The sequence below is a fragment of the Ammospiza nelsoni genome, chromosome 3 (assembly GCF_027579445.1).
Source record: "Ammospiza nelsoni isolate bAmmNel1 chromosome 3, bAmmNel1.pri, whole genome shotgun sequence".
NCBI classification, from domain to species: Eukaryota; Metazoa; Chordata; class Aves; order Passeriformes; family Passerellidae; genus Ammospiza; species Ammospiza nelsoni.
The window spans coordinates 47,633,198-47,656,765 of NC_080635.1; the positions used below are offsets into that span (position 1 = coordinate 47,633,198).

At 36.6% G+C, this 23,568-nt stretch overlaps 1 protein-coding gene across 2 annotated transcripts; it reads left to right on the top strand.

Annotated features, from left to right (window-relative positions):
• Positions 1-371: 371 nt before the first annotated feature.
• EXO1 (exonuclease 1) lies at positions 372-21,047 on the top strand. 2 transcript variants are annotated; one of them, XR_009418054.1, is made up of 14 exons: positions 372-762; positions 3,095-3,214; positions 4,123-4,246; positions 4,999-5,136; positions 5,355-5,567; positions 6,904-7,091; positions 7,922-8,018; positions 8,599-8,815; positions 9,719-9,974; positions 11,508-11,961; positions 12,486-12,587; positions 15,689-15,882; positions 17,725-18,740; positions 19,076-21,047. XR_009418054.1 is itself a non-coding variant. In XM_059468202.1 (13 exons), the coding sequence occupies exons 1-13, from the start codon at positions 602-604 to the stop codon at positions 17,864-17,866; spliced, it is 2,406 nt and encodes an 801-aa protein (XP_059324185.1). In that variant the 5' UTR covers positions 372-601; the 3' UTR covers positions 17,867-21,047. The 2 variants fall into 2 exon arrangements, 1 of the variants encoding a protein (XP_059324185.1); XM_059468202.1 differs by having other exon boundaries at positions 17,725-21,047.
• The last annotated feature ends 2,521 nt before the right edge of the window (positions 21,048-23,568 follow it).

The window sequence follows — 23,568 nt, forward strand, 5'->3', positions numbered from 1 at the left end:
GCAGTCCACTGTCCTGTTAAAACCCTGGGAGGCCTTTTGATTTCTGTGTATTTAGCGTTTATAAATGTCACGTTCCTGTTGTTATCCACGAGCCGTGTCCGCCGCACGCCGGCCGTGAGGAATGCCGTGAGGAATACCGTCACCAATGCGCTGCCCCCGCCGGCGCGGGGCACCATGGGGATCGTAGTTCCCGCACGCGGGGCGGGGCCACGGCTCTCAGCGCGCGCTGCTTGAAAGCCCCGGGCGGCGGCCGCGCGCTGTGGCCGGGCTGAGCCGGGCCGGGCCGGAGGAGCCGCGGCTGCCCCGGGAGGTGCGGGCGGGTCAGGCCGGGTCTCCGCGTCCCTTGCCTCTCTCTCCCTCTCTCTCCCCACTCTCCGGGCAGCACCGACCCGCAAAGAGGTACAGCCGCCGCCGCCGCGTGGGGAGGCGGCCCGAGCCGGGATGCGCGGGGGCAGCCGCAGGAGCTGCTGGTGGCCCTGGGGCCCAGCGCCCCGGCCGTGAGCTGAGCCGGCCCTTGAACAGAGATCGAGAGCGAGCGTCGAGAGCTCAGAGCGCTCGGCTTTGCCTTGGCTCCTTTCTTTGTTTCCCGCTCTGCGGCATCATGGGCATCCAGGGCCTGCTCCAGTTTATCAAGGAGGCTGCCGAGCCTTCCCACGTGAAGAAATACAAAGGAATGGCGGTAGCTGTGGACACCTACTGCTGGCTGCACAAGGGCGCCTATGCTTGTGCCGAGAAGCTGGCCCGGGGGGAGCCCACGGATATGTAAGTTTTTCTTATGTTTCGCTCTCGGCCCTTTCGCAAACTAAGGTTTTGTCAACTTGGTGTTTCTTGAACTAAAAACTAATTTACAGAAGTTTCGCTTCTTGCTGTTGATTCTGAATTCTGAGTTGAACTCTTTAGTAATAGAAGTTTTTGGCGATAAATAAACAGCTTTCCAGTTGTGCAGAATAAAATTTTTAAAAGTATATATTGGGGGAAAACTCTCAATTTTGGTTTTTTTTTTTTGTTAGAGTGTTAAGAGTACACAAGGCTGTATCAGTTAGGGTTTTTTTTCCTAGCATGAGTTGCTCTCCACTATAATCTAATTTCTCTGATGAAATTCTGTACGTGGAATTCTTTTCATTTCAAATTTAATATTATTTTCAGACATCTTTTTTGTAAGCAAAGAGACTTCGTAAATACTTCTGTGACAAAGGTTATTATGATATCAAGGAATTTTGAGAGATGTGTTGTGGTCTGAATAAGGTCTAAGATTTTTTGCTGAACATACTATGCTCTTAGTTAAAGTAGCTTTTCTAAATCACGTTTACACGTTTTTAGGGAAGGAAATACACAAAAATTGTGGTCATATTTCAAATTTACCTCCACACCTTAGATCAGGTTTGCATTTCTTGCCTATCTCGGGAAGTGTGGCTTGAACTCTTGTTTTAGATTGGATATAGGTAAGGCTGGAAGGGGCCACAGGATGTCATCTCATGCAGGCTCCCTTAGAGAACATTACTTGGGGTTGGGTCCAGGTGGCTTTCCAGTGTCTCCAGAGAAGGAAGAGACTCGAAAACCTCTCTGGCCAACCTGTTTCCGTGCTTGGTTACTTGCACAGCAAGGAGGTTCTGCTTATATTCCAGTGGAATTCTTGTGGTTTGGTTTCTGCCTGCTGCCTCTTGTCCTATTGCTTGGCACCACCCAGGGGCCCTTGGATCCATCAAATGTTTGATGGGAGATAGGACAGACTTGGTGCTTTGCAAATGGATTCAAATATTTGCTGCTGCTTATGTTAAGAACTGTGCAATTTCAATCCAACCCTGCCTTGAAGGTAGTGAAGGTTCCTTAGACTCCTGAGATAGGATACACTTCAGCTGAGGAAAAAATTCACTGTCAGGAGAAGTAGTCATAGGAAACTTTGGAATGGTTGAATTTGAATACATAGGTACTTTATGGCCAAATCTTATTTCCATGCACATATGATCCTAGACTGGCACCTTAACTATAGTATAGAGTTCTTTCATACTTAAACATTCATCTGGATGAAAGTTTATATAGCTACAGTGCTATTTGTGCCTGTCTTTGAAAAATCAGTTTTTTTTCTGTAGCTCTAAATCTAGTTTCTTCAGTGCTTGTATCCTTGCATTCTAAATGCTTCTAAATCCCACTCTCCTTCTCCTCCCTCTGCTGATGGGATTGCTCTTGCTGTTTTAAACAGTGTCCTTAAAATAAAAAAAAAGGTTTTTTTTTTTCCTTTGGGCATTGGATCTGCAACGTGCTTGCTTAGTGTTTACAGCAGTTCTTAGATTCTAGTTCTGTGCTGCTGATAAAATGATCTCATACGGATCTGTAGAAATAACAGGTAGGAAGATGAGAGGTCTGAGGGAATAAATAACATTTGGAACACCCAACAAATATTTTTTCAAGGGATGGGTTTGAAGGCAGTGGCTGGTTGCCTCCTGAGCCATATACTATCTTCACAGTTTTTAAAGAAGGGAAACTTTTCTGACTTTTGGAATATTTTCAGTGCTGTGCCTGTATTTTTAGTATGGGAAGATACAAATGTATTTCTTGTCCATAGGATATATCCAGTATCTGGAGGGAAGAGTAGATAGTTCTACAATGAGAGATTAAATAACCCCATCACTTCCAACTCTACAAAAGTACATTTAGTCTGCATTTCTGGGGAAAGGCAGACTTGTGCTGGTCTGCTTCCTGGTTCCCTGGCCATGGTGAATTGACTTGCTGAAAGTAAAAAGACAATCCATGTTTGAACTGGTCAAGTTTTTGTCGCTATTGAATCCCAATGTAGCAAAATCAACAGAATTATACTCGAATTCTTACTTCGTTTTTTCTGGGAGAGAGGAGCAGTCAGCCCAGTTCTGAATTGGGAAGTGGATTGTTTCTCTTGGTAAAAAAATCAACCAAACTGCATTCAAGTGTTCTTAGTTTTTTGTGATGCTGGGGGAATGTACAGCCTGTTATGATTTTTGAACAATAGTTAGTCCTAAACTTATAGTTCTCCTTTCCTGCAGCTGGAAAATTGTAATAGACTTGTGATAAACTTTATTGTTAATCTCTTTTTTTCTTACTTTTGTTATTGTTGATACAGTTATGTAGTTTTCTGTATGAAACTTGTTCATATGCTCCTCTCATTTGGAATTAAACCAATTTTGGTATTTGATGGATGTACCCTACCCTCTAAGAAGGAAGTGGAAAAGGCACGACGAGAGTAAGTACCAAACTGTATTGATTTGCAAGCAAAGCAGTTTTATCACTTCAATAAAAGTCAAAAACCCTCCAGCTAGGAAGTAAGTTCTGGTAAACCCCTCTGCAATGTTGTGTGATATTTTTTAATTTACCTATAAATCATACAAACTTCTTAGAGGTTTTATTCCAAAAATAGAGATGCGCTTCATAAATGAAAGCCATTTTATAAAGGAAGGAAGTAAGCCTTTGAGCAGTAGTTCCTGTCATATCAGAGGCTGTTGGTTAACCTACACTTGTGATCTCTGGACAAAAATATTTTTTCCCAATATAATTTTATTTCAATATAGTACCCCTGTCCTCATCTTTCTCTACAACTAACTAGATAAAAGTTGTTTCAAATTTGGATTCAGGTCCCTATAAATGGGACTTTTCACTGAAGCTATGAGAATTTTTCAGTAGTTATTTATGAAGTTGTTATTTATGAAGTTTTTCAGTTGTTATTTATGAAGTCTCATGAGACATGTGCTTTCTTCAGCGTGAAATGAACAATTTCCGATTTATGAAATTAAGTAAATTAGGTTTTCTGTCCTCTAAATCAATAACTATCTAGTGTCAGATACTCCCAACTCCCATTAAATCTATTTTACTGCAAGCTGAGTGGGTGCACTTCTTCTTTTACACTGCTGATTTCAGTTCCTATTTGTCTCTGTTTCCTGAGAAAATATTACCAGTTCCAACATTAAAATCTGGTTGTCCTTGTCAATGCAATGATGTAGTTATTCTTTTTTTTTTTAAACTATGCAGTGGCTCACATTTGGAAGGTGTTGCAATTTTCCCCCCTTTCTTACCTGTCTCTCTTAGTCCCTTCTGCTGTTTGTTTTTTAAGTGAACAATAATCTGAGATTGGTGGTATTTTTGTTTTCCTTTTAGGAGGCGTCAAGCCAGTCTTCTGAAGGGAAAACAATTATTGCAGGAAGGGAGACTGTCAGAGGCTAGAGAATGTTTTGGGCGAAGTATAAATATTACCCATGCTATGGCTCATGAAGTTATTAAAGTAAGTTGTCAACATTATTGATAATGCCAGTTAAAAAACATCTCTGCAATAGGTAGCATATTCTACTCTTCATTTTTGTGGCTACATCACTGCATATTATATATAGGAAAGAAAAGTATTCCCACCTGCTCACTCTGTAGTTGACTTGCATGTTATTGGATTGTGTTAGGCACAATTAACAAGCTTGAAGTTTATTATGCCCATTTGTATAAATAATGATGTGTCAAACAAAACGCATCTCTTCCTATCGCTGTGAACTGAATTTGAACCTGTTTTACTTTTGCAGCACAAAAAACCCTAATTTTTTTGCTTTTTTTTTCCCCTTGTCTAGTTTCTGAGCATAGACTACAAAAAAAAATTGACTCATTAAAAATTGTTCTAGTAGTTTTTTGCTATACTTTTGATGCAGTTATAGGGTCTTCATCAAAAATTATTAAGTTTGTTCTAGTACTGTTCTCCTTTGTCCAGAATATAACTTGCATGAGTTCAAAGCTGTCAGCTGTGGTCAGATGCAGTGGCAATAGTGTTATAGGAAAAGTTGTTTTTGTAAACCATATATAGACCTAAACTGCTTTTAAAGTGGAGTTTTTGAATACGAAGTATTGGACTGTCACTGGGGGCAGGATGGGTGTGTGATTGAAAAGGTTATGGTTTTGGCTTTTTAATGTAGAGGTTTTTATGCTTTCAGATCTCTTAGGGTAATTACTGAAAATTAATGCAAAGTAACTTGTATGCTTCTTGTTTATGTACAGGCTGCACGGGCCCAGGGAGTTGATTGTATTGTTGCTCCTTATGAAGCTGATGCTCAGCTGGCTTATCTTAATAAGATTGGCATGGTTCAAGCTATAATTACGGAAGACTCTGATCTTTTAGCTTTTGGATGTAAAAAGGTATGGAAGAAAATACTAATAACCTTTACCTCTTGCTGAGATCTGAAAAGCAGGGTTTGAAGTTGCCAAATGTGTTTGATGTATGGATTAACTCTTCTACAGCAAATGTGGGAAACAGAAGAGATGAAAATAGAACTTTGCCTCTCTGTTTCCACCAAGTGCAGTGAACCACCTTATATGGGTGAAAATGATTGGTTTCACTTCCTCTTAATTTTCAGGTGTTTCTGAAAATCGACAAGTTTGGAAATGGACTAGAGATAGATCAAACTCGACTGGGAAACTGCAAGCAGCTTGGAAATGTATTTACAGAAGAGAAATTCCGCTACATGTGTATTCTTTCTGGTTGTGACTACCTCCCTTCAATTCATGGAATTGGGTTAGCTAAAGCATGCAAGTTACTAAAATTAGCCAACAATCCAGATATTATAAAGGTAAACTCAGTTTTGCTTTGTGTTTTGTTTTTTGGCAGCCTATATCAGTATATTTGAAATTTAACACTGAACTGAAAATATGAAGCATTCTTGTCTTCCTCCATTTTGAGGAGAATACTAAAAAGTATTTTTAGTATTCTTAAAAAAGATGCTGGCCTAAACTTACTCAAGTGTTGAAGCTGATATATGTTTATAAGAAAAATACCAGAAGTCAACTTAGGTAAAGACTTGTTTTAATCCTTCGAAGGTATATTGTGTTTGAAAGGAAACTTAATTTTTGGTAAGACTTTGATATTTTTCATACACGGCCCCCTGCTCCCAATTACTGCTTTCTTCTACAGATTTTGTATTTGAACTGCTCGATGAACTGGAACTTCTGTATCAGTACAGATTTTTCTATGTGGGGGAGGGGCAGAGATTGGGAATCCTATTTCTTGGCATATGTATGGATATGGACATTTCCATATTAAAAACCGTATGGAAGAAAAGTGTGATTTGATGCAAAACAAATTAATTTGGGGTGGGTTTTTTTCTTGTCCAATGTATGAAGTTAAAATAAATCTTGTATTAGGAAATAGAGAGGCTAAGAGGGTGGAAATGACTACTTCTGTATGGGTAATAAGGGAGTGGAGAGGTTAAGGGCGAATAAGAATAGCTCATGGGTCTGTCCTGAAGGCAGGTTAATCTAATCCATAAAATCATTTTAATATGCAGTTAATTAACTTAGTGTGTTATCGTCTTTCTTAAATTACTTGTTGTATTTTATCTTTTTCTCTCACAGACAAAGTACTATGATTTTTAATTTTAAAATGTTTTGTATCATATAGAGCAGACATCAAAGTAACTGGTTTTGCTTTTGAGGAAGTAAAAGGGGAACTTTGCACTTTTCCCATGCAAATCATTATTTGCTTTAATGTATCTCTGAGCAAAATCCCAGAGCTTATTCTGGTTAGTTTTGCTTTTTTTCTATTTTAAGAGCACCCACATATTGCTTATATGTCCTGATAATATGAATGATAAAAAATTGATGTGCATTAGTTTAAGTAAATACACCTTAAGGAGATTGTTTTTCTGATCATATTTTGTATTGATTGATTTATTGAAGGACGTATAAAAATTGAATTGTTATTTTTGTAATTGTAGACAATTTGAGTAGGAAAAGAATGTATGAAGTTCTAATTTCTTTCCTTCCCCTATTTAAGTTGAATCTGCTTGTTGCAGTAGGAGACTCATTCTACATTTAATTACAAGCAAAGATAATTAATATTTGAAAAGTATTTAACCTTTCACTTAACCTGTTAAAATGACACAGTTGAGTAATTTCTTTTTTTGACAGGTTATCAAGAAAATGGGGCAGTACTTGAAGATGAATATAACGGTACCAGAAGAATACATACAGGGTTTTACGCGAGCTAATAATACATTCCTGTATCAGTTAGTTTTTGATCCTGTGCACAGAAAATTAGTTCCTCTGAATGCATATGAAGATGATATTGATCCAGAAACACTAACTTATGCAGGACGGTATCCTTTGTGTTGAAAGGGCAGAATGGGGAAATAAGAATGAGCTGATGTGATATTTTACAATTTTCATTGCATCTGTGATGTACTTGGATTTTTTTGTTGCATCCCTGCTTTGACTAAAGTGTCTTTACTGCAGTCTTAAACTTTTGTGGGGGTTTTCTTATTTTCTCCTTTGCTCTGATTTTATACTTTTTTTTAAGTGCAGGGGGTAACTAAATGACCTATTATTGATACAGGCAGAAGTTATTGATCTGGTTGTTTTCTTTAGAAAGAAATTGTTTAATACAGTTTAAATATAAACTGACTGCCTTGTGGCTGTCTTGAATTTTTGCCTGTGTTGTGTGTTATAATCTCTTCCAGTTTAATTCTTGCAGTTTGTGCTCAACTCAATCTCTAATCTTAGCATTTCCTTTTATACCAGATCCCACTTCCTATAGAAAAGGTAGCATTTTGCCACACCTATGCAGTGTAAATTTCAACATGTAAGATTAGGAAAATGAAGGAAGAGAGGGAACTGTAAAGTAGTTACTAGCTTTGTATGTTCAAGCCCCCTGACCTCTGGCATTTGCAGAAATTAGGAAGGAGATAGTTACTGCCTTGCCTGCTGATAATTGAAGGGTTTAGTATTGACTTGCATTATTTGCCAAAGGCTGCAGATCTATTACAATTGCTGTTACATCAGATTGACTAGTAGTATTAATCCTTCAGGTTAATATTCTAGCCGTGCTTTTTAGCCAAAAAATGGGAAAGCGTCTGTTCTAACTTTCACGGTGCAGTTGTTGAAATATAATGTAACATTCAGATATTTTCCTTTACTATGATGGGAGCAGACATGTTGGTGATGATGCTGCTTTTCAAATTGCTATTGGCAATGTTGATATCAATACTATGGAACAAATTGATAATTATAACCCTGACACAGCACAGGTAACATCTTTATTGTGAAGTTAGATATTAAGAACTTGATGTGGGTCTGAATGTTAGTGGGAAAATGTGATTGAGTGTTGCTGACAAATGAGCTGTCAGTGAAAGCTATTGTGGTATTATAGAAACTGTGTGCTCTCACACACATAATTCTCTTTTTTTTTAAGGTAAAATTTTAGTTTTCATGGCATTTAATATCTGTTTTATTTTCAGACTTATTTGCTAAATCCTTAAATTTACTTACAGAAGTAACTGGTTTAAAGAGAAAATTCACAGAGAGTCTTGGATTTCTTCCAAGAAAAATCTTCAATTGTTTCCTGAATAGAAATAAATTTTAAACTTTAAATTTAGTCTGAGATGAGCAGTTAGTCACTTGTGCCATATTGAAATGAAGACATCATGGGAGAACAACAAAAACTATGAAAAGCATGAGAATTGTGGGAACAAAAAAAATTGGTTTTTGTGGACTATGTCACTAGATGTACAAATGTCAACATTTCCTTCCTTGTATGCTGAGTCAAGAAATCAAATATAGAAGGCAAAATTATAAACCTGTGTCTTGGTTTTCAATTGTTTTTTGTAGCCTGTGCAGCAGAGAAGTTGTGGCTGGAATGACCGACATGATAATCATGTCAATAGCATTTGGAGCAGAGAGTACAAGTTTGGCCCAACTGAAGATCCTGCTCCTCCTAAAATACACTTCCCAGAGAAACCATTAACCAAAGGCATGGAGAAAATAATTAGTGTTAAAGGACTAAAGCTTGCAGGCAAAGAGCTCTTGTCAAAAAGGCCAAGGAGTGGTATGTTTCTATTAAATAAGTGTATGAACAACAGTAGAAGGCTGTGGGAAAAGACTTTATCTTGTACTTTATGGTATGAGGCTTTAGAGGCTTAACTCTTGAATGTTATTGTCTGTATTCTGTTTTTAACAAGCTACAAGACTAACAGGCCATAATATTAAAGTCTATGTGATGATTAAGGGTGACAGCAAACTTTCAACAGGACTTGATCTTAATCTTTGGTTTGCTATAAAACTCTGGTGGTATCAAATTCAGGTTATATTTAATATAAGCTGTATTTTGATATAGTTTTGGTTTTAATTTCTATCTTGAAATGGCTTGTGAAGAAGTTAAAACAGCTTGTTTTCCTAGCATTAATATTAGGCCAGACTGAAAACCAAGAATGTTTTCTGTACTCAGACTATGCTCTTTATGCCAAATTTTTTGCTTTCTCTAGTGTATCTGTGTTATCTCATCTTCTATGCCACCTGAATTATATGTGCTCAGATAAACTGTGGGCTTGTAATAGAAGAAGCAATTTTTATTCCTATTGTGCTTTGTTGTTTTCCACTGCTTCCTTTGCTTTCTGATTATACTGCTGGGGTTTTCTTTTTTTCCTTTGGTACTCCTGGTATCTTCCTATTCCCTCGCTTATCAAAGTCTGTAGGTAGTTTAGCAACCTGCCTCTAAATCAAATGTAGTTTCATTGTAGTTGTTCTGCCTTCACTCCATCTATCTTTTCACTGAGTTATTTTTAAGGCAATGTACTAGAAAACAATGGCATTAAAGACAACTAAACTCTATTTCCTTACCAGACCTTACTAATATTTTTAAGCCTGTGAGAGTAAATATGCAATGTTTTGTTATCTCATAACTGGTTAATTGTAGAATGTACTTTTACAGTGATGCTTAAATTGTCTTTAGATTCAGAAGAAGTCTCAGATGGAGATCTGTTGAAGCAATATTCATTTTCAAAAACAAAAAGAATCAAGAAGGAGGATGATAATGGCGGTCAAGCACAAAAGAATGTATCAGCAATACAAACCCTTGATTCTCCAGCAGTTTCCATCACTCAAGAAAACACTAACTCCCTACCCAGAGTTAGAAATAAATTTGCTTCATTTTTACAAAAGAAAAACAAAGAGAAGGATGCTGTAATTATTCCAGGAACAAGAAGCAGGTATGCTTATGTCACATGTTTTCATAAGTAGCAAAAATACTGTTTGCTGAATGGCCCGAATACTGAAAATAGGAAAAATGCTACCTCAGACTTTTTATGCAACTGTATTGCATCTCAGCCAAGATGGTGGATTCTTTGTGCTAGGCATGCTGTCTTTGGGAGGACAGATAATGTTGATTTTTTTACTGCTGAAGTGAAGACTGAGACTTGAATGGTTTGGTTTGGAGTGGACCTTAAAATCATCTCATTCCAAACCCCCTGACATTGTCAGGACACCTTTTTCTAGACCAAGCTGCTCAGAGATCCATCCAAACTGATCTTGAGCACTTCCAGGGGTAGGCATCTGCAGTTTCTCTGGGCAACCTGTTCCAGTGCACCACCACACTCACATTCACCACCACCACACTTCACAAGGTGAAGAATTTCTTCCTAGTATCTGATTTCAGCCTCCTTCAACTTAAAATCATTCCCTCTTGTCCTGTCACTACATAGCCTTGTGAAAGGTCCCTCTCCTGCTCTCCTTTAGGCTCCCCTGTAAGTACTGCAAGGTGTTATAAAGGTCTTCTTGGAACCTTTTCTTCTCTAGGCTGAACAGAAAAGCTTTCTCAGCTTTTCTTTATAGGAGAGGTGCTCTGCCTCTGTGATCAATTTGGTGTCTCTCAAGAAAATATTTAATATCTCTAGGTATCAAAATTAATTAGGAGTTAGCTGGGGTTTTTTCCCAGGTAAAAGACATGTGATATATCTCAAAAAACAAGGATAGCTACTTGTAGCAAATATATAAGCAGTCAATGAATTCATGGACTTAAGTTGATGGGGCTTTTGGTTTATTGCAGTAAAGCTAAACCTGGTCATACTCAATGACAAATATCTATTCTTATCCCATCCCATTCAGCTGACACTGCTGATCTCTGCAGCATCACTTTGAGAACAGGGACTTTGTTAGGTTTCGGGTTTTTTTTCATTTAGTCCCATTTGGTCACATCTACTTGAATTTGTTTTATAAAACATTATCACAATTAGGTCTATTATTGTGTAATTTTTGTCTTGAATAATATGAATATTGTTGAGCGGTGCAATTTTGCAGAGCAGTCTTAATGCCTTTGTTTTAAAGCACACCTTTCTGAGCTGAAAGTTTTGGAAAGCTTTTTTATTGCATGAAAAGTTAAGAGTTGTCACTGCTGATAGGTTCTTCCCTAAATCTGTGCTCAGTATTCTGAGGAACTGCTGCTATAGCATAGAAAAAATGTAGTAAGGTTCTATTTTCTTTGATAAGTGGTGCTGTAGTATTTCACTACTAGCTTTATCATCTTTAATTAATATAATCTGAAATTTTGTAGGCTTTCTGGATGTTTTTTTGTTGGTACTTTTTTGCTTAATGTCTCCCTGAGGGACTTCTCCTGTTGCCAAAATAATTTGTCTGCAAGTATACCTTGAAAATAAAATTGATGGATAAAAACGATGCAAATGAGTATGTCATCATCAATAACTTTCTTCCCCCTTGCTTTCACCTTTTTTTTTTCCCTTTTTTAGGTTTTTCTGCAATGGTGCAGATATGTTTGACAGTAGAGCAAAGAAGGAAGCCGGTGATCTAAGTCAGGATGCTGAGCAGGACTGCCAGAAACAGGAAACAAAACATGTAGCTGAAGATATTTCTAGGTTTTCAGAAACTGAAAAATCATCATGGACTATCTTTACACCTCCTGGAAAAATGCAGAAAAGTTGTTCCCAGGGGTTTAGCAGCCTCAAAAGTAACTCAGGAAATCTTGGTCTACCTCACACTGTATTTTCACAGCAGTTTCACCAACAGAGAAACAACTGCATTGTATCCCAGGAAGATCAGATTAATGTGGCGGTGTGTAATGAATCGGAGGAAGAGTCCTCCCCCTTAATAGAACTGGAACAGTCATCACAGTCTCATGGGTCTTCTGGGCCATCAGAATGCAGTTTGGAGTCTTCAGAAATCCTGCAAGTGTCCAACAAACAGGTAAGAAACAGGTAACAAAAGGTAAGAAAATTAGACATTGTTTCAGTATTTGTTTTCACTTCAAATTATAAAAGAAATTATTTAGTCAAGTCTCCTTTACAGAATGGTGCCCTAGAGATGATGTAGCTTGTGCTAACAAAACCTATCTCTACATAGAATCACAGGATGATCATATTCTTTCAATGCTTAACATAATTGTACAGAACGGATTGACATACTAGCTTAAATAAAATGTATTCTGTGGTTTTAGTTTGTTTTGAGTTTTCTGCTGCTATCACTGCGGTGTCTCATAAACACACCTGGTAGGCAGCCTTTTGTTCTCTGCTTTTAGTCCTTGAAGTGCTTTCAGAAGCATATGCATGCCTTTGTAGTGTTGCTTGCTAAAAGCCATGTTTTTGTATGAGTTCTTAGAACTGCTGAAAATGTTGTAGCCCAAAGTATATATATACATGTAGCTATGAAAGCATATATTATGTTTACAAAAAGACAACCTGTTTTAAAACCAGATCTATTTTCTCTTGAAGGAATCTGATTCTAGTTCAAAACTGAATGATGATCAGTGTTCTCTGTCTATGCCATTTTCTGCTGTTCAAACTAACAAAAAAAATACAATCATAAAGACCAAGGTAAGAACTCTTTTAATTTTATGAGCTTTACTAAACCCTGAAAATCAGTTTTTACTAGTTCATTTTAGAACTTGTAATGAAAGATTTAAGCAATGTAAATGTTGACAAGGCAATGCTTTAGTCTTGTTCATCTACCCTGGAGCTGGGGTGAAATATAACCACCTATAATTGATAACAGCGTTGCAACTTGTTTGGGGATTTTAAACACTTCAGTGTAAAGTAAGCCAGGGTAAGGCAAGAAAATCCATTAAAGTTCTGTGATATAAATTGCAGTAGTGTTCAAAGTCCAGATATAGTCTCAAGATGCAACTGTAATTTGACTTCTCTGTGTTTGCTTGTATGTATGAGAATAAACTTATGTTCCTTGTTTGTGGAACATTTCTAAGAGCTTAATATATTTCTCTGGTTGATAACTTCTAAGACTTTAACAGCTCTGACTCCTTAGCCATTGTCATTAGAATTGACCAAAAGATGTAAGAGGCAGACGTTTTCCATGTATGCCCCCTAGTAAGTTTTTGTGTAGACAGACTAAAAATCAAAAGCTTCTCTCTGCCAGACAAGAATATTGTGTATTTTGTAAAATAGTGACATCTTGTGGTTATTGTTAGGAACTTAATTGTTCAGGAACAAGTTACATTTGTATTTTGGAGCACTTACATTTTTCCTGCTTTTTTTCAACAAGACTGAGCAAGGAAATCATCCTGGCATTCAGAATTTTTATTGCTTTGGTTTTTAAGGCTGTGTTTAATATGTTTTACATTATTTTGCTCACCTTAGAAGGTATATTGGGAGAGTGAATATATTAAATATTGAGGGATCACATTATGGAAGTACTGATGTGTAGTATAAGCATCACATAAAAACAGAATTTCAGCATGCTTGGAGCCCTTCAGAAAATGAAAGCTGCTGAAAATGTGTGAGGACAATAGGGTTAGTTTAAAGCAAGTAGCTGGTAGGAGGATTTCCATCACTTATTGCCATGGTCTTGAGTTCTCTCTTCTTCTGTTATGTACTGGGAATAATAATTATAAATAATTACATCAGAAAACTGCTTGGCCAAAAAGTAATCTGACAGCAACAACCAAAAGATCAGTGATGTGGTAACTTGGCCCCACCTAGGCTCTTGGGCTCCTGTGAGTTGTTACACCAGTGAGACCATGGGAGAGCAAAAGGCAGGGATAAGGAGCACCACTTTTGGCTCAGTTTTCTCTGAAAATTTATTAAAATTTTGTTAGGATGTTCATTAGGATCCTGCAAGTGTAAAAAAAGGGAAGTGTGTGCTGGTCTTAAATACAGCAGAAAATACTAAAGGGAAAAATGAATTCCAGATTTAGGGAAGAAGCAGTTAATCACAAAATGCATAATTTCTTCTGATTTTTGTAAGCTCAATATCAGCTATGTAGATTTACTTAGAGGAATTTAATAACTGGGGGAGGCAATCTGAAAAGTTTGTCAGCTCTTATAGTGGTTCCAGTCCAAAATAGGCAGTGCTACGTACTCAATTCTAATATCAAAACTAGTAGAAGCTTTTTACTAAAACGTGTCTGTGATACAGAGCTCCCTAAGACCTCATGTTTTTTCCTATGATACTATTTCAGCTGTGCTTTTTACGGCTAACTATTTTTCACAATTACTGTGAGCTCAGCAAAGAGTCTAATACTGATAATAGAAAAGAGCATTCTGCTCTGGCTTTAAATTTCTTAGCATACTTTTGGGATAGCTAAATAATTTCTAACTCAGATGTAATTCAGAACTATAGGGATACGTAGGATTTAGGTGCTTTATTTTATTCTTCCTAGTATTCCTGTTCCAATTTTTAGCTCACATTCTAGACACTTTTTTTCACTCCTTGGAATACCAAGGTCTGCCTAATATATTTAGGTAGAAACAGTGCAATTTCAATAATAGAATCATAGAATCATTAAGGTTGGAAAAGACCTTTGCAGTCAGGTCTAGGTGTCAATCCAGCACTACCATGTTCACCATTGAACTGTATCCTGAAGTGCCATATCCACACAATTTTTGAACACTTCCAAGAATTGTGATCCTGCCACTTCTCTGGGCAGCCTGTTCCAATGCTTTAGAAACCTTTGCAGGAATAATTTTTCTTAATATCCAATCTAAACCTCCCCTGGTGCAACTTGAGGCCATTTCCTTGTGTCCTATTAGTTGCCTGGAGGAAGAGGCCACCCCCCACCTGGCCACACATTCCCTTCAGGCAGTTGTAGAAAGCGATGAGGTTGCCCCTGAGCCTCCTTTTCTCCAGGCTAAACATTCCCATCTCCCTCAGCTGCTCTTCATCAGACTTGTGCTCCAGATCTTTCACGAGCTCTATTGCTTGTCTCTGGACTCATTCCAGTGCCTCAATGTCTTTCTTGTGGATAGAGATCAAAACTGAGCACAGTATTTGAGATGCAAAAAAGGAGAAAAATATAACAAATGTGTGTGGTGGGGGGATGGCAAAATGCCATGATGTTTCAGAAGGAATTAAGCTATGAATTCTCTTTGAAGAAAAGGCTGCTGAGATGTTCCAATTTAAGTCTGGTTGTATTTAAGAGAGAGATTCTGGCCAAGCACAGCTTTTCTGAGCTTCTGGTATAGAAATTGGATAAGAAAGTCCAGGTAGAGGTTTAATGATCCTTGGGGTCATCATACTGTTACCTGTGCTCTTGCTTATGGCTCCATCTTCATGAAATCTGAGTGAGACTCACAGGGAGCAATACCAGAGAGCTGATGCTCTTAAAATTCTGAAAGGTGGCATCACATGAGAGCACAACAAATAGTCTTCAAACAGATGAAAAAGTAACTATTCAGTAGGTTTTAAAAACTGAATTCAAAATAAATTAGTATTTACAACCTTTATATAAAGGCTTATAGAAGTGGGTTTACCAGTTCTTATAGCTGCAGTATGTCATGTGTTTGAGATACCATTTTTTAGATTATAGACTATCTAAATATACATTGTTGTGGCATTTCAGGTTGCATTATCTCAACACAATGTAAAACACTTTATTTTTTTGATTATAAGCTTTGCAGCATGATATCGGTTGCTTGCAGGTTGTCATTTTAACCATGTGCACTGCAATATCAAAATCCCACAGGTTCCTGGATTACGTAAATCCAGTAATATAAAGTCACATATGGTAACAAAGCTCAAGCCATTGATACCAGCTAAAGTAAGTGGACTAAGCAGGAAACTGTCACCTGTGCAGAAGAAAAAGGACTGTGATACTGAAAATAAGCTGGGGCTGCAATCCACTCTTGGAGAACTCTGGAAAAGCTTCCAATTTAAAAGGTGAGTTGCTTCAATCCTTTATTTAGTACACTGCATGCTTTTTTCTCAAAGAAACAATTTTCAAAGCAGCCTCTATACATGTTCTCCATACAATTCAGTAAGAAAAACAGTGCAAGATTAGATATTTTCTACTTAGGATTTATAACTTTCTAAGCTTGATGTAAACATGAAGCGTGGTTTTTCCTAAATATATTTTTATAATTAGTTTTTTCTTTCTAACCAGGCAAAACTCTAGCTGAAATTTAATTAATTTTATTGATAATTACATTTAGTTTACCATAATTGATATGAAAATCATTGCCATTGTTTGGCATCAAACACCAAAAATAATTTATTGACCTAAATGCAAAAGCTGCATTCAAGTTGCTAAATTTAATTGAGTACAATATGGCTTCTGTTTAACTCCATGTCACTCACATTTGGAGATGGCTGATTGTCAGAACTATTCTGCTTTCAAGATGACAGTGAACGGATGGAATATTTCTGTTAGCAAGGGTATCTGGTTACAAGAGGCATTCTTGCACGTTATAAAATTCTGTTGCTTTCCCTTGTGGAGATGACTTTTCTAACTTGAAGTTTCTGCAAATAGCCTCAGGGTTTGAATTTTAAGGGCAACTATTATTTTTAAAAAGTACAACAGAATCTGAAGAGTAGTTATTCTGACTTGCACTATCTCCATGGGCTCAGATTAAAAACTTCTGGTGGCAAAGTGTTCCCAGCTTTAAGTAGCAATCTCAACTTTGAATAAATAAGATTTATTTAAATGAAATTATTTTCACTAACTTGAAACCAAATGTGAGTAAGACAGATGTATTCTTTGCACTGAGTAGTAAATGTTGATATTGGTGAGCATGTGTTAATTCAGATGAATGTATTTTAGTACGTTTGGGCCTTAGGGTAGGTTATTGTAAACATATAACTGTTTTCTGTTTTAAAAGTATGACTTAAGGTGTTTACACTTTTAGAAATCTTACTTTTTATTATCTTTCTTATGCGGTGTTAAAATGATCAACAGTTTCAAGGAGGAAATGAAACTGGTTTTGTATTAATTGCTTGGCCTCTATTTGGGAATGTCTGACCAGGGTTGCTCGCAAGGAGAAAATTCATAAATTTGGATTTACCAGAATACAGGCAGATAGACCAGTGTGAGCCTAGGTGGCACTCTGCTGATGGTTGCAAGACTTGGCTCCCACCATGCACAATTTATCCACCCAGTTTTGGTTGGTTTGGTTTGATTGGTTGGTTTGTAACCTCTGGCTGTTTATACTGGGGATATATATTTTTCTGTTACTTCTATGTAAGCAATAATTTCTTAGCTTTTAGGGGATTTTTTTTTTTCTCAACATATTTCACAAATTGGGCTTTCTACTGCTAGAACTTGCTTAGCTCTTTTTTTTTTTTTTTCAGTTTTTAAGACGTTTCTAAATTAGCCTTATGTTTTAACAATTTTTACCTTATGGCAAATACATCCTGTGGGACACTAACCTGTTCTGCCTCAATGTCAAGGCTCACAGGATATATATATATAAAACTACACTTATTCAGAAGACCTAAATGTTAAGGAAGCAGGTACAACCCCAAGCAGGATGGGATACATACAGTCTTGCATAAGTAAAGCTAACAGCTATCATTCTGTCACTTTCAGTGAAGTTGTTCAGTTGTACTAAAATTGAAATTAAAACTTTGCATCAGAAATTTTTATTTTTTACTTATTCATAGGTGTAGTGGGTAGTTAGGTGATGGGTCTTGCTTTGTTTTAACCTGTATATTCTTACAGGCCTGTGGTTAGAAACACAAAACATCATTCTTCAATTTTGTTTTGTCTTTGGTTTTTTTGTGCAGAGAGTATGAAAAACTTCCTTCTTGTAGAAAGTCAGATCCTTTGTCTCCAATCAAAGATAATATACAGCTCACTCCAGAAACAGAAGAAGAAATCTTTAATCGTCTGGAACATAGTCATGTTCAAAGAGCTATATTCCAATGAACTGCATGCTGTTCATGATGGGATGAATTTTTAATCATTGTCAAAATTTACCTTTTGTATATTTCATCAATATATAGAAGATGCTTTGAAAACCAGCAATGTACTTTAGTCTGACTAGTGATTTATCATCTCTTTTATAAAAGCATGAATTCAAAGGTACAGTTCTATACTGACTGGAATAAAATAATTCAGATTCCTCTGTTCTTTTATTCAAAGTCCCCATGATAAATTTTTCTCCAAACACTTAGTTGCCCCTGGGCATTTGCATGTCTCATGTACAATCCAAGTTTCCACAAGAGCAGCAGAACAAGTTTGTGTCTTAATTTGTAATAATTAATATTTTTTGCCTCTTTCTTTTTTCCTCTTGAGGCTAATCTGGCTTCACTACAGATTTAAAGCTGCTGTTAAGTGTGCATGACAGTCTGCAGTATACTTCCAGCAGTCTGATAATTATTTCTTTTCCCGGTAAGGTAAGATCTGCTCTCTTGACAGTTGGCTTTCTGTTTGGTTCAGTCATGTTGGTGGTAGGAATAACTGGGGGAAGGAACTGCAGAAAGGAGTGTCACAAATATCTGGTTCCCAAATTGTCACATTAATAGGATGCAATTAAAAAAAATAATGTATTCTTCTGTTTACCATTTCTGTTTCACATTTATGTTCTTCTCCAACTACAGACACCCAAAATGCCAGTCCTCACAGCTAGGGTTACAAAATAGCATTGTCAGCACAACAGGCCAAGCTTCAGTGTTCAACTAAAGGAAGAAAATGCAGGAGACTAGAGCCCTTGCCGTGTTTGACCATGAAATACCATGAAATAGTATGATGGGATTTCAGGTTTTTACCCTGCAAATCAGGATGTGAGTCACTGTTAAAGGTATGTTTGAAACGTTCCTATTTTTAGGAGTACAGCAGGTACAAAAGAATGAAGGTACAAAAAGATATCTTAACCTATGAAATATATAGTTCCATTCCTGAGATTAATGCTTTCCCTCAGCCTTTGAGCTTTTTGCAAGAGTTTCAAGTTTGAAATGACCTATGAGAGGTGGAGGTTTTTAGGTTGCAATGTACTTTTTTTCCTCTCTTAAGAGAATTTCCATCTATGAAACTGAAGTGACCACCTGAATTAAATTACAAAGAAGCTGCTTAAAAGAAAAATTTGATCCCCAAATTTGTGGGATCAGCCCTCTTATTTCTACATTTGTGTTGAAGGTATGGGATACAAGGAATTGAAGCAATGATGCTCTAGGACAGGCTTTCTCTCATATGTGCACCACCAGAAAGTCCCTACCACTGAAAAGCAGTATTTTAATGTTGACCTTCAGAGAGGACTATCTCAGGTATGATGTTACAAATGTAGGCCAGGGATAAATGTTTGTCTTTCCAGTCATAGAACTGTTGCCTGGGATGAATTTTTATGTGTTCCTGCAAATATAATAAAAATGACAGAATGAGTCTTTGAAGGGAAAACCAAAAAAATAGTCTATTTTCATCCATTGCTTATTTATTGGTGTGGGAGTTGCAAGGTTTTTAGTACAGTACATCCTTGCTATTTTCCTGCCTCTTCAGTCAAAGGGCCACTTGTTCCTGCTTTAGTGGATCATCATAAGAGACAAACTACTTGTTTTTGTGCTAGCAAGGACAGGTGATTTTAAGGGATTGTCTTTTGTGCAAGGTACACTGTATGTTCTTAAAGCAGATTTCTTAAAAATATTTTTGTATAGTTCCTGATATGTGTTTTGGAGATCTTGGGTATGACTTCACATAACAGAGGCTTCTTTTCAGGAGTAGAGGCATCTGATACATTACATGTAAACACATGTAACATGTGTAAGCATATAGTAGCATTTAAGTTTTATACTTCTAATGGGGAGTTATTGTGTTGGTGTTTGCTCTGTGGAAGGTACAATAACATAAATGCAAATGAATTGGTGCAAGACTTTATTCCTAAGTTCAATAAGGTAGGGTAATATTCCATAGTAAAAATTATTATGTATCAGAATAGGAGAAATTATTACAGGTTGTGATGGCCTAGGGAGGATAAAATATAACACAATGAAAAGAAAAAGGAAAAAAAATACAGAGGAAAGAGAGTTTGGTGATTTTAAAAAAGCAGGCATTTAAGAGTTGGGTAGTTGGAAAACAAGTGAGTAGAAGGAATTGAAAGCAAATGACAAACAAGGCATGACTGTGTGTTGCTTGCTTTATAATCTCATAAAATAGTAAATATATCTTTTTAATATCTATTACTAATATTTCTAATTTTATTAGCAGGACTTCAGAGTATTTTTACAAAATTGATGGCATTGCTAAACTATATTAAAAGGGTAAATCTGGCCCAGAAAAACTGAATTTACTAATGGTGGTCTAATCAAGCTTCACTTTTGAAAGTGCTGGCTGGCCATTCCTTCATCAGAATTCTCATATAAATATGCAGCATCGCAGAGAATTAATGTGAGAGTGTGATCATCCAAATCCAGTCATGGTTTTGAAACTGTAGGTGACTTGTCCAAATTCAAATGAGTATTTCTGCTTAAATCTTTTTATTCCTTCTCACACAAATTAAAACAGTCATTTTTTATGAATGCATGTGAATAAGGATGTTTTGAGGTCAATTAGCAGCTATTATCATCATTTTTTTAACAATTAGCTAATTCTGTTAAATGAAAAACAATTGTAGATATTTCACCTCACCATTTTTCTCCAATGAAGATGATTTTAAATTAGCTAATGCTAACTTTAGTGTAATAAAATAATTTTCATTAGCAAACACAATGACCTTCAATGTTCACCTGAATTACAATGAACATTTTTATTTAAGTTTTACGTAGAACTAAATAACATAAGTGTTGATTTTAAAAGAATTTCTAGTTTAATTATCGAGAGCACTGACTTCTGAGATTATGGTTGCTAAATACAAGAAACCATTGAACATTTTTGATGGGTTTTTGTAGGGGGATTTTTGTTGTCTTTTGGTTGTTTTGTTAATAAGGTAAATTGCTAAACAAAGTTGAGTTCAGTTAATGGTCTAAAATCTGATCAAACTTAAGCTGGATTGTCCTATGTCCAATATTATATGTATGTTCACAGGCTTAAATAAGCTAATATTTGTGTTGGCTTAAAAGTCTGCTTCTTGGAGGTCAGTCACAGTAAGAACATCCATCTTCTCACTAAACTATAAAAATGGTACAATTTTGGAGGCTTCTGTGGTTTGTCTTGTTTTTCTTGGTTTCCTGTGTCTGGCATGCACATTTTGCCAGTGCCAGAATCCTGAAGTGTTATCAGTTGCACAAATTTCTGTCTGACAAGAAAGACCAAGAGACTGTCAGTTTTCTTCATGTTAATGTGGATTTTGCCCACTTTGATTTCACAACATTTAATAGCTTTAGGCATGCAAGAACATTATGCTCCTATGTTCTGGTCAGTATTTTTAAGTCAAATTTCAGCTGGCTTTGAAGAAGAAAAAAAAAAGGCATACCTACTGGCAGTGCTTAGCTGAATAAACACAAACTACATATAAATATCACCATATTTGTACTAAATGCATCTTTTGCATATCCTCAGGTTTCTTTTTTAAACAATTCTTTAAGACACATAAAAGCTTTGCATAACAGATGAGTTAGGGTTGTCAAAGTATAGTTTTGGGGTTGGGTTTTTATGGTTTGTGGTTTTTTTGGCTGCCATTATTCTATTTCCTCAGCAAAAACAACATGAAAGACTTCCCTTCTTTGCTCTAGCCCACATTTTGATTAATTTATATATTAAACCACCAAAATGCTTTCTTATCTGCTTTTTAAGCCAGCAGTGGTAAGTGGAGAGAAGGAATTTTGTGAATTTTCTGGAAAAGTTATAATAGCCTGCAGTAGCAGTTTCCCCAAAACTAATGATTGTTTGGTCTGTCTTCAAAACAGTCCACTGAAGATTTCTGTAATTTCCCAGGTTATAGATTATTATTCTAATCTTATTTACTCAACCTTGAAGTTAGTTCACTGACATCATTACTTGTCTTCAAGGGAACACTGACTACTGAGCTTTACAGCTAACAATTTCTGTTTTCATTCCCTCTTTCAGGTTTTAGACTTGTTTCATAATGATGGCATGAAACTGGAACAGTAATTTAAAATATACTTATTCTACCTCCCCTCCTCTACAGCAAAGAACAATATTTGATATGCAGCCCCACTTTCATTTTCCCATGCAAAGTTATACAACTATAACTAAGCACTGAGACTGTGAGACTAGAAAGTTCTGCCTTACAAAGTTCTATTTTACCTGAGACTCACTGACTTCTGTGGATCAACACAGGTGTTTAAAAAAACCAGCCAAACTTGCTGAATTAGTTTCATGTTTGCCCAGTACCAAGTGTAATAGACCACTGACCTCTGGTGAGTATTTGAAAAACAAAATCCTTCAAATTCTGCTGTGAAATCTCATTAAGGTCTGTTCCAAATCCTCTTAATTAAATACAGCACAATTTAAGGCAATACAGCAAAGTAAGAGTAGGGGAGGTGTTGCCAATTAATATTTGGACTACACTGGTCTAGACCATTAACTAAGACTATTTTCATAACCAAATATAAATAGTAAATAACACATTGCTATATTAAAGTTTAGAGTCAATTGTGAAATCCAATTAACAGATGTTCAATTGCTTTTCATGAAACAGTGTTTCAGTCTAAAAGTACAGAGCACTTTATTTTGTACAGTAAATCAGAGCTGACTCCTGATTTGCTGGCATGCCTTGTAATAAAGGAAATGACTTGTTAGGAAACAAATCTATACCTGAACCCAACTTTCACAAGACAAGACTCTGAACATACATCTTCAGTTAAACTGCTCAAAAAGCTCCCACCAACTACCACAAATTTTAAGCCAAATAAAGCAGTTCTGGAATACAAGCATTTTATGCAGAGTGTGTAAAGTGCTTCTTCCACTCTCCAGTAGCAGGAGTACTGTTTTGGGCACCGTACTTGAAAGAAAATGTAGACACCCTGGAGACAGTCCAAAGAGAAGTAAAAAGAATGAGCAACAGTCTAGAAGGCAGTATGAGGGAGGGTGGAAGGAATTGGCATTGTTTAGTCTAGAGAGGGGAGAACTAAGGAAAGATGGGATGTCAGCCCATAAACAATGAACACTGTTTCTGCAAAACAGAAAATATCAACTACAGATTGGGAGCCAAGCAATGAAAAGTACACAGCAGGGGACCTTCAAGCTTGTGGCTAGAGTAATTTCCTTAAATAAATTGGTAAAACGCTTTAAAAAGTTTTCTGGCTACGTTTCATTTTCAGTTTAAAAATTAAGTACTGGTATCTGCAAAGATGTAAAGCACTAGTAAACTGTATATAAACTGTAACTTCTAGGCCAATTCAGAAGCCTTAACAATAAGCTTTCTAGGATGTCTGGAAGATTGTATTTTATTTAACTAGTGCCTGCAGTAAGTCATGCCCACTTAGCATGACAGGATGCTAGTTGCTGAATGCAACTGAGTTGTACATAATTAGTGCAAAGTTTATAAGTAGCAGGACTCTATTTTCATTTGGGTTTTTATTTCATTTTTCAGACCAGCAAGAACTGGTCCCCCTGGGGTAGAAGTGGTTCCACCCCAATTTTTAATAGAATTCCTTTCTTCTTGTGGACCACTGAACAGAGATGTATTAATTTTGCTCGCAGTTGGTGTAGTCAATTTTGTGTAAGATCTGACCCTC